The following is a 12,205-nucleotide window of genomic DNA, read 5'->3' as shown; positions in this document are numbered from 1 at the left end:
TAACTAATGAGGAGGTATTGAATAGAATTGGGGAGAAGAGAAGTTTTTGGCACAACTTGGCCAGAAGAAGGGATCGGTTGGTAGGACATGTTCTGAGGCATCAAGGGATCACCAATTTAGTATTAGAGGATAGCGTGGAGGGTAAAAATCGTAGAGGGAGACCAAGAGATGACTACTCTAAGCAGATTCAGAAGGATGTAGGTTGCAGTAGGTACTGGGAGAGTTGAAGGAGCTTGCACAAGATAGAGTAGCATGGAGAGCTGCATCAAACCAGTCTCTGGACTGAAGACCACAACAACAACAACGTATAGAACTTCCTGTGACATAAGGATCAGGAATTGGATATTTTGCTTGCAGGCATGCCTTTGATCTGGTTGCTGTGAGAGACCAAGAGTTATCTTCCTGATAATCGAGCGAGCCAGTGAAAAGTTGCTGCAGTTGCTTAAAAAAATGTCTGCAGTGAAATGCCATGCTGCACGTCACCTGCAAAGAGTACCATAATTAACTTCGTACTTTAGACATCACATCACATGTCGCTTGCCTCCTCACACAAATTACATGGCCTGCAAACGCTCAATGATGAGTCATCGTCAGTCACGACGGAGACTTCACAGAGACATAAATGGGTGCAACCCCTCGCTAAAGAGAAATTTGGCAGTTGTGCAGATAGCCACGGGGAGGTTTCAGCCAGTCTTGTGGATGAGATGCCCTACTTATAGACAGGGCCGACGGTTAGTAAGGATCTAGAGGGGAGGTGTATCCACTCAAACAATTCAGAAAGGGTAAAATACGCGCTCTAGATTTCAGGGAAAACATGTACACTAAGAGAACCACCGCGCAGCAGCTGCGCTAACTGCAGTTGCAGTGACGTATTTACGGCTCAGCGCGAGTTCTCTCCTACTTTCGCGAGAGATATTCTCCTAAGCGCTTATGAAGCCACTCCAAATTGTGGTAGGTGCATCACGAGCGTGTGATGGCGTTCCTAACACAACGTACTGGTGTAGCTGTTGGTGCGCCTTTGGGAAGGCTGCGGTCCCAAAGGGGACAGCAGCTTACTCAAGCTCCAAGACCGCTGGTAATCATCGTGAAGTACATACAGCAGCCGTTCTCAATAGGACGGCAGCACGATCGTATTTATGAAAATATATATTCGAAATAACTAACCTAAACAAGGAAAAAAAGGGGTGTGTGGTAGAGAAGCGCTATAATTTCTTTTTGCATTTTTTTTTTAATTTCACGGAAATAGAGTGCTTATTGTGACCGCTTCCCGTGGACGAACAGTACCAGCCGTTTTTCAGACTATTAATCGCTTAGAAGCTGACACATTACTTACCAGTTTTGCTATGTAAAAAGAATGAGTGAAATTATTTTTCGTCAGGCAGTGTTTAATCTCGGGCTACTCGACTTTTGGTGCATTAAAATTCGGCTGTGTAGTTCCGATAAAGATACGACGGGTACCCGACCCACCTACATAGATCTGACGATGGCCCCGGAGTATTGAAACTAGTTATACAGTAAGAAATATGCTACTGGCTCTGAAAAACAAACGTAATAAATAGAAAGAATTGAAACTTCAATAATTTTTCAGAAAATCGTATTTTGGAGTTTACGTGTAGTTGACTGCGTCACCCAGGAGTCGATTCATCAAAGAACCTTAACTCTCTGGAAAGATCTACTCTTCAACAACCTACTGAGCTCGATGAAATTGTAAAATGTTACAGAAAAGGTATTTGATGGGGAGAGAGACTGATAAGCAACAGAGACATGTTTTACAACTTCTGAAGAGACAAAATGTGTAGGCACGATACTTTACGAAAATTGTGGAGTTTTTAAAAAATGTGAATGGACAAGTAGACCACTTCCTGAGTTCAGAGCTTTGTTCATTTGTTTATTACGATTCCTTGATCATCGTTTTCCAACGATCGAAGTTTTTCTTTTTTGTGTCCTTTTAGAACTTATTTAAGTTGGGTAATGTTGTGAGATCGACTCAGTCATATCGATATTTGGCATGTTTGCTGCGATATTTCCAATAAAATAGATGTAGATGATTTGTTGAATACATTCATTTCGCACCACTTTTTGCGTTGTGCCAGTGATTTTTTGTAACTCCTGCATTACCCCTATTTGATTTTGTGTTTATAACCCTGTAGTCACCTGACCAGAAGTCTTGTTCCTCCTGCCACCAAACTTCACTAATTCCCACTATATCTAACTTTAACCTATCCATTTCCCTTTTTAAATTTTCTAACCTACCTGCCCGATTAAGGGATCTGACATTCCACGCTCCGATCCGTAGAACGCCAGTTTTCTTTCTCCTGATAACGACATCCTCCTGAGTAGTCCCCGCCCGGAGATCCGAATGGGGGACTATTTAACCTCCGGAATATTTTACCCAAGAGGATGCCATCATCATTTAATCATACAGTAAAGCTGCATGTCCTCGGGAAAAATTACGGCTGTAGTTTCCCCTTGCTTTCAGCCGTACGCAGTACCAGCACAGCAAGGCTGTTTTGGTTAATGTTGCAAGGCCAGATCAGTCAATCATCCGGACTGTTGCCCCTGCAACTACTGAAAAGGCTGCTGCCCCTCTTCAGGAACCACACGTTTGTCTGGCCTCTCAACAGATACCCCTCCGTTGTGGTTGCACCTACGGTACGGCCATCTGTATCGCTGAGGCACGCAAGCCTCCCCACCAACGGCAAGGTCCATGGTTCATGGGGGGATGACATTGTAATTCTGTCAGAGACGGCAAAGGACTTGGAAGAGCAGTTGAACGGAATGGACAGTGTCTTGAAAGGAGGATATAAGATGAACATTAACAAAAGCAAAACGAGGATAATGGAATGTAGTCAAATTAAATCGGGTGATGCTGAGGGAATTAGATTAGGAAATGAGACACTTAAAGTAGTAAAGGAGTTTTGTTATTTAGGAAGTAAAATAACTGATGATGGTCGAAGTAGAGAGGATATAAAATGTAGACTGGCAATGGCAAAGAAAGCGTTTCTGAAGAAGAGAAATTTGTTAACATCGAATATAGATTTATGTATCAGGAAGTCGTTTCTGAAAGTATTTGTTTGGAGTGTAGCCATGTATGGAAGTGAAACATGGACGATTACTAGTTTGGACAAGAAGAGAATAGAAGCTTTCGAAATGTGGTGCTACAGAAGAATACTGAAGATAAGGTGGATAGATCACGTAACTAATGAGGAGGTATTGAATAGGATTGGGGAGAAGAGAAGTTTGTGGTACAACTTGACTAGAAGAAGGGATCGGTTTGTAGGACATGTTTTGAGGCATCAAGGGATCACAAATTTAACATTGGAGGGCAGCGTGGAGGGTAAAAATCGTAGAGGGAGACCGAGAGATGAGTACACTAAGCAGATTCAGAAGGATGTAGGTTGCAGTAGGTACTGGGAGATGAAGCAGCTTGCACAGGATAGAGTAGCATGGAGAGCTGCATCAAACCAGTCTCAGGACTGAAGACAACAACAACAACAACAGCATATAATTAAATAAATAATATCCTAAGAATGATTTTGAATTTTATTGTGGTTTTTGTCAGTGAAAAGTATCCTCTTTATGATTCTGGGAGGGAGGGTGAAGGGGGGTGGGGGGCGGTCGGAGGACCGTTTTTGAGACATTTACCCATTCAGACAGAGTATGAACGGCTGGACCTGCTCAGAGTTCATCAGACAATTGTCAGGTCCGTTCAGAAGGTGATCTACCGGTGTTTTCTACATCACCGCGATCATATTTCGAAAGTCTTCTCACGCAGCGTTTCAACCATTTCACGACTAAGTATTGTGTAAATGAGCTACTCGTCAGGCCGTGAAGGCCCATGGGACGTCGACCAGCCGCCATGTCGTCCTCAGGCTTGCAGCGTCTTGGGGATGCGGCATGGAGGGGTCAGCACACCGCTCTCCCGGCCGTTTTACAGACTTTCCAGGCCGTGGAGCCGCTGCGACTCGGTTAAGTGGCTCCTCCTCACTTGGCATCACATGTCTGAATGCACAACGTACCAGTCCTCTCGCCAAGGAAAAAACCCTTGGCAATGCCAGGAATCGAACCCGAGTCCTCTGCATGGCAGCCACCTACGCTGGCCGCTCAGCTACAGAGCATCAAAAAGGATTACCAGCTTCATGCCATATCACGACTACGGTGTAGTATTCCAGTTATGTGACGATGTGCAGAAACTGCGCGCATATCTTCCTACAGCAGATTTTCAGCTTCTGTACGGTAGCGTATAGCATTGCCAGGTTCCTCCTCCTCCTTCTTTTCTCCCCTTCCCCTTTTCCTCTCCCCCTCTCCCCTTAGTAACAAACTTCATTTTTGTTTCTGGACTCATTATAGACAAATGCTCACCCTAACGTGGCACACGTTCCGTGCCTCAGAGGGATATCACAGTCCTTAGGGCTACGTCGAATCAACAGTCCTAAATACCCTTGCAAGCTGCAGTTGTGTGTACTAATGTATTCTGTTTTAAAAGCAACAAATACTGCATGGAATACAAAATTTGGTACTAGCTGATTCTTTTCAATAACATCATATGGAAATCGCCCCTGCTGTAACTTGGACTATAAATATCAAATGATTATGTCTGTTGTAAGAAAGTAGGATAGAAGTAACTATAATACACTACTGGCCATTAAAATTGCTACACCGAGAAGAAATCCAAATGATAAACGGGTATTCATTGGACAAATCTATTATACTAGAACTGACATGCGATTACGTTTTCACGCAGTTTGGGTACATAGATCCTGAGAAATCAGTACCCAGAATAACCACCTCTGGCCGTAATAACGGCCTTGATACGCCTGGGCATTGAGTCAAACAGAGATTGGATGGCGTGTACAGGTACAGCTGCCCATGCACCTTCAGCACAATACCACTGTTCATCAAGAGTAGTGACTGGCGTATTGTGACGAGCCAGTTGCTCGGCCAACATTGACCAGATGTTTTCAATTGGTGAGAGATCTGGAGAATGTGCTAGCCAGGGCAGCAGTCGAACATTTTCTGTATTCAGAAAGGCCTGTACAGGACCCGCAACATGCGGACGTGCATTATCCAGCTGAAATGTAGGGTTTCGCAGGGATCGAATCAAGGGAGAGCCACGGGTCGTAACACGTCTGAAATGTAATGTCCACTGTTCAAAGTGCCGCCAATACGAACAAGAGGTGACCAAGACATGTAACCAGTGGCACACCATACCATCACGCCGGGAGATACGCCAGTATGGCGATGACGAATATACGCTTCCAATGTGCGTTCACCGCAATGTCGCCAAACACGGATGCGACCATCATGATGCTGTAAACAGAACCTGAATTCTTCCGAAAAAATGACGTTTTGCCATTCGCGCACCCAGTTTCATCGTTGAGTGCACCGTCGTTGGTGCTCCTGTCTGTGATGCAGCGTCAAGGGTAACCGCAACCATGGTCTCCGAGCTGACAGTCCATGCTGCTGCAAACGTCGTCAAACTGATCGTGCAGATGGTTGTTGTCTTGCAAACGTCCCCATCTATTGACTCAGGGATCGAGACGTGGCTGCACGATCCGTTACAGTCATGCGGATAAGATGCCTGTCATCTCGACTGCTAGTGATACGAGGCCGTTGGGATCCAGCACGGCGTTCCGAATTACCCTCCTGAGCCATCCAATTCCATATTCTGGTAACAGTCATTGGATCGCGGCGAAGGCGAGCAGCAACGTCGCGATACGATAAACCGCAATCGTGATAAGCTACAATCCGGGAACGTGATGGTGCACATTTCCCCTCCTAACACGAGGCATCACAACAACGATTCACCAGGCAACACCAGTCAACTCTTTGTGTATGAGAAATCGGTTGGAAACTTTCCTCATATCAGCAAGTTGTAGGTGACGCCACCGGCTCCAACCTTGTGTGAATGCTCCGAAAAGCTAATCATTTGCATATCACAGCATCTTATTCCTGTCGGTTAAATTTCGCGTCTGTAGCACTTCATCTCCATGGTGTAGAAATTTAAATGGCCAGTAGTGTAGCAATAACGGTGCCACCTGTCGTTAAACGTGGAGCGTGTTAACTAGTACATACACTGTTACAAACACGTATATCTCTGAGACCAATAACAGTTTAACTAAAATCCTTCAGTATATGTTGGCCTCCATCTTATAAAAATCTTAAAATGATCAAATACAACCGACGTTTCGGTCGTGTTGCAGCGGCCTTCCTCAGGACGTGAATGCAATATCGTACTATAAACATACTCTAGCTATCTTTGGCTGTCACTTAGGGCAATACCGAAAATGCTTCAGCTCCCTGATCACACTCAGTGTGAGGACCTCCCTATGAAATTCAACATGGTAAAGAAAAGATGTGAAGGCCAATAGCCTAGCAGCCAATATCTGTTAGTTAACGGTGCAAGAAATGTAATAACGCAACGTACGTACAATGCCAGACACGCCGATGATGATGGCACCTGTCTTGAGAGAACACCCCAGGCAACAGCATCTCTTCAACATCACCACCATAGTTCCTGCAACAAGATAAAATTCGCTTGCAACATGTCATTAAATATTTTTCTACATACACCATAATACGATTAAGGCAGGAACCATGTACAAAAGGCCCTGGTACTCACAGCACCTCGTGTGTAGATTGCAGACATGAAGTTCAAGACGAAAGTAATGAAACTGAAGCGAAATATTACTTTATTTTACAGAATGAGGATCTCTATAGCCCAGAAATTTTTATGGAAAAGTTTTCTAAGTTTTGCGGATATAAGAAGAGACACAACTTTGTGACTCGGGTGCAAACATAAATAGCTATACTGAGCAAAGAGGCACATGAAACTTAGACAATGGACTCGGCTATCTATCTCTAATGATCATGCCATCGACGAGACGTTAAACTCTGAGTTTTCTTTCTTTACGTTGTGTCCGAACATATGTAAATAGAAGGAAGAGTGAAGCCGGGAGATGGTGCCGAGGCGATAAGGGGAGTCATGACAGCCTCCGGTGTATAAGACTGTGACTTGTTTTCAGTACGTTACGATGCCGCAAGAGAAGTTACAAAAAGTATAGTATAGTCGACAACTGTATAAGATTTATTCATATTCTAATGGGAGCAATTGTCCAGTTATGGTTGCTGTATCATACTTTATAAACAAGTTTGCAGAACCGAAATGTCAGCCTCTTGGCAAATTTGTGTAACAGATTAGACAAGCTCTTAATCAAGAAACACACAGGCTGAAGAGGTCATTGCAGGATATACGACAAACAGCACAAAAAAAAGGCTGAAATTTAAATTACCCGCCATGTTATGAGGCTACCAGTCACATTCCGGGTGTACAGATACGCTCATAAAAGTAAATATCATTTGTAACTGTGTGTGTGGGGGGAGGGGGGGGGGAAGGATTAACAACTGTTTCACACTTAATCTAAGGACATGCCTCTAAAGGTAGGGAAGAAAACTGCGCCGAGTCATTTGTATCATTGCAAACCGAGTAATGGCAGTTCAATTCGTGATGTGGAGTCAAGAACCGCTCCAACTCCACAGAAACAGATCCAGCCTCTGCCACAGACACACGGTCTCTGCGAGATGCCTCTTGGATGTATTCGGGGTCGAAACAGCCACCTCTCGGTCTGTATACCCGTACGGAACCATCATTTGCTGATGACAATACTGAGTCGTCGGAAAATGTCACGTTCCGCCAGTATGTTTCAGTTGCACCACGTCTAAAACGGATTTTGCCGTGATGCGTTGACAAAGTCGTTATGGTGGACAGATGTTATTATGAGCCAAAGTCAAATTCTCACACGCCTACTGGATACTCTAGTATCTCGATAACGTTTTGCCCATCCTCACGCGGTGCGCTCAGGATGCCATACCATGACCCGGCGTCTGAGGCCCTTCTTCTGTAGGAGCAATGACGCAGCCACGAATAGCCTGTTGACGATGAGGCATAGTGCGTAAATATTATGACTTGTCTGAAAGCGATGTGGTAGAGACATTTGTTGTCCCTTTTGTACTGTCACTGGTAATTATAGAAAGGATTTTTGCGCTTGCAGAGCTATCCGCAACAGACTATCAGTCTGTTACGTGCAATATCAATGAAATCAAACAGAGAGAGGTTTGTAGCCAATCTTCCATACCATCATATTTTATCAGTACAAAAGATTTTAGGCCTTCTCGGAACAGACCTGGAATACTGACAAGCTCGGTTTCCTGTAATTTTTGAAGTAATATTTCCTCATATCGATACCCCCGCGGAAAATAAAAAATTATGGCATACTGAATTTAATTCATATCTCTGTTGTACCGGACTTTGGCTCTGACTGCGATTTCCGCTTGCCTGTTTTTGTGCCATCAATCGTACGTTTTTTTGACATGAGTAGCTCTGTCCCAGACTCGAAATGAATTTTGTATCACATCTCTCTCTCATATCCACACACACGATATAAACGCTACGAACACAATTTAGTCTCGAACACATACTTCGTTAGGTAGGCAACAAATAAGAAAACATGCCAAAGAAGAGGAAACACGTAATGGAGTCACAACATTTACTTTGTGAAAAGAAGTGTCCGGCGAAATAATTGTATCGAGTCACAAAAGGACAATAGTACAACACAAAAAAGATTGAGAAACATGGTGAACAGTGTCATGAAGACTAGAACACAAAGTTGTGATTGTATGGCAGTAATAAAAGTGGTAGTGAGACCTCCAGACCAGACGTGAGGAAGTGCAGATCAGCAAATCGTAAGTAATTAGTTTTTTACAAAAAAAAATCGCGACGTGAACTGGTTAATAATATAAAACTAACAAAACTGTATCATTGTAGGCCCCACTGATGATGACTTAGAACAGGAAAAGGCGAAACGCGTATGGGATAAATAAATTAACTAGCAGCAGGAAAAGGCAGTTTTAGCTACAAAACAAGAACTCTTTTATGTTCCGTGCAAATAAACGTAGGAAAGATACGTATGGAAGAAGCATGTAGTTAAGTGTTGAATGATGTTTTACAGATTCCAAAAATTCATTTCAAGCTTTTTGCCCAGACCTAAAGCGTCCTGCCAAAACAAATTTATTTCCAGAATGGATTTACGCTCTGCAGCAGAGTGTGCGCTGATTTGAAACTTCTTGTAAGATGAAAACTATGTGGCCGACCGGGCCTCGAAACTGGGCCTGTGCCTTTGCGAGGAAGTGCTCCACCGACAGGGCTATTGAATCACTACTCACCTTCGTGTAATACTTTGCCTCACAGCTGTAAGGGATTTAATACTTTGCCCTTATAGGTGTGAGTGCGGGTCATGAGTCGTACTTGGATAGTTGAGTAGGTAGAGCGCTTGGCTGCGGAAGGTAACGTCCAAATTTCGAGCCCCGGTCCGATTCATAGTTTTGATCTGCCAAGAAGTTACAAATTTTTTATAATTTATTACATTAAATTAGTAGTTTGCTTCATGAGCAAAGTATTTTACACACAATGTAAATTTGAATAATTCTGTCCGTAATATCTTAAAATAATTAATTCCGCTGGCCACAACACGCTTCCTTAACGTTTATAAATGTGTCAGCGAAGGCCTTCTTGTGTAGTCGATCGAGGCATCGACGTAACACATGTCTGAACGTGAAAGAATGTGGATTATGGAGTAGCATCAGTCGACGATGAGATCGTTAGAGCACAAACTCGGACTTATGATGGACAGGGAAGGAGATCATCCGTGTCGTATTCGATATTTGTCTTTATCGATTTAAAAAAAAAGTACGGACAACCACAAACACATGGGGTTTGAAATGCCGTCCTCCCAAAAACGTGTCAGCCACTGTGCCACTTCGCTCGATTCTTTGGAGGTGCAGTGTGTTTCAAACATGTATTCTTTTCGGGGTTCCTTTTCTTTAGGAGAACCAAAAGAAGTCTGCCGTTACCACACATGGGAGTCTTGGCCAATGTTCCAGAAATGGCACTTAGCCAAAAAGTCGAGCCCAAAGGTACCAGGATGCGCTGGGGTTTTGTCGTGCAGGAGACCCACTTAGCTGTCGTTTACAACGACGGTCGATTATAACGGATTTCTAGCATGAACAGTTTTAAAGCGGCGTTGTAGAGGTGTCCGGAATGGGTAGCTGAAGTACTTTCTAGCATGAATTCCCATTGTATCACGTTATCGCTTTCTTTGGATCGTCGAGATTTGGAGGTTACTCTTTTACGGATTCGAGGAAGCCGGTGGACACTATTCCACTAATTGTCAGGCGCTGAATCAATCTGGCGGCATCAGCTCTGAGTCACTGCATCTCCTACCTGGTGGTCAACGTGAAGCGGGCTCGGAACCACCCTCTGCTGCCACAGACCAACATTACAGCTCTAGACTAACAACTCGTCGCTATTACGGCTCTCACACCCAATGGTCTCTGTTACAATATCGAATAATCTCTCTGCAGTTTAGATTACATTGTAAAGATATACCGACCACTCTTCGGACCCTTTTGATATTGCCTACCATTTCTTGGCTGAAATGATGATTTGCAGAAAATATGGATCTCAGTATCAATTACATCTTTATCAATTTTCAGTCGTATTGCGTCCCGATCGTTTACTAATTTGTGAATTACAAATCGGACATTGTTACCACATTTTCCAAAATCTGTGTGAATGATGTCGTAAACATTCTTTGCTGCTTCTCAACCCATCCTTTATCAGTCTCTGAGATAGTCGATGATTTTATGATATCATCTCTCTCACTTGCTCTATGTTGTACTTTCTTATATCTGTTGACTCTCGATACGAACATGGCACATCTTCACTATTTCTTCACGATTCCGAAAGCGTTTCAGACCTTTGTAAACTCAATTCACGTTCAGTCTCCGTTAGTACACTTGTTCGAGCATTTTGTGATGGATAATTCACGTTATATGTTTTGCGACCGGTAATGGTAATTTTCATGTTTAGTTTAAACAACTGATAAGAATCGACTGGTTGGCTGTATTTCATTTGTTCCTCACAAACCTTCTGTTGCGCGGGCATTGCATTCTTTGGTACCAACTGGAGCTCGCATGATGAAGCTGTGGTTCGAAATGTACACTGAATAAGTATAAATGCTATTGAGAAGGCAGTAGACGGATTTTATTATTAAGTTATTCTATAACCCCTAGAGTTTATTTGTTGTTCCTTGACACTGTGACATGAGTCTTCGTATTCAGTCATTTGTTCAACTTGGTGTAATCGACACTACTTCTCTACCCATGTCTACACGCGTGTTCACGTTTTAATCAACGATAGAAAATAAACGGTTGGATGTCTCCCGTTTGAGGGGCCGTTGCTACAGACACTAGTAACTGAAGGAGAGAACTCAGTATATGCCGTGTATCTCGACACAGTTCGCGGCCTTGCCGGATGTAAACAACATCTGAAACGCCGGCATGACGCTATACTGCTCGCTTCCTCTCCGTTGCCGTCAGGCAATATATCACTTGCGCTCTCCGAATAAGCAATGAGGAGACCACCATTTCGACTAACAAATGCGTATCGCCCTCTCTTCGCTTGTTTAAAGTTGTATGTGATCTTCAGCGCTATCATAGACTTAAAACGCAATTGGTATGGTAATTAGTCTCTCCTACTTTTTTCTTCTACTTTCTATCACGTGTTATACCACACCCAAAAATTACGTTTTGACAGATGATATCTTTTCATGATCACTCATTATTTTTGTTTTATTTTAGAGTACTGCTACATTTTATCTACTTACGTAAGACTTTTTGGTAAGTGAAGTTTGAAGTCATAAAAGACTGTTTAGCTTTCTGCAGCATCCTGAGTCTCTAGCCCTTTATTTCCAACTTAGTTTCTATCAGAGCTGCTCTTGTAATGTAGTGTGCTTTGAGTGTGGTTCTCGAGAAACAACCATTGGCCCAGACACACGTACAAACACACACACACGCACATTTGCCGGCGCGCGAGTGTGTGTGTGTGTGTGTGTGTGTGTGTGTGTGTGTGTAAGTGAGTGTAAGGGTACACACAACCCTCACCATTGGAATAATGCAAGTACACAAACATTAAAGTGAAACGTTGACAATTTGTGTATATCAAATAAATCTGAAATGTGGAAGTACGTGCATGACAACACACAAAAAAGAAACAACAGAAAGGGTTATTCTTGAGTATGACAATGAATTTAAGCAATAATTTAAAAGCGACTGTTTTTCCTTCTCCAAATAATATTTCCGATGGTAC

The 12,205-nt window shown here is 43.2% G+C and overlaps 1 protein-coding gene across 4 annotated transcripts in view; it reads right to left on the bottom strand.

The window, feature by feature from the left end:
• LOC126343256 (uncharacterized) overlaps window positions 1-12,205 on the bottom strand; it is a 78,901-nt gene that overhangs the window by 50,510 nt on the left and 16,186 nt on the right. For all 4 annotated transcript variants that reach the window (XM_050001923.1, XM_050001926.1, XM_050001927.1 and 1 more), the window contains one exon: window positions 6,432-6,517. In XM_050001923.1, coding sequence (XP_049857880.1) covers window positions 6,432-6,512 — 81 coding nt within the window. In that variant the 5' untranslated portion in view covers window positions 6,513-6,517. The remainder of the gene's footprint in view (window positions 1-6,431; window positions 6,518-12,205) is intronic.

Source organism: Schistocerca gregaria, chromosome 1 (genome assembly GCF_023897955.1).
Source record: "Schistocerca gregaria isolate iqSchGreg1 chromosome 1, iqSchGreg1.2, whole genome shotgun sequence".
In the NCBI taxonomy this organism is placed as follows: domain Eukaryota; kingdom Metazoa; phylum Arthropoda; class Insecta; order Orthoptera; family Acrididae; genus Schistocerca; species Schistocerca gregaria.
Note: the sequence above shows the minus strand (reverse complement) of the source record. Positions and strands in the feature narration are given on the sequence as shown.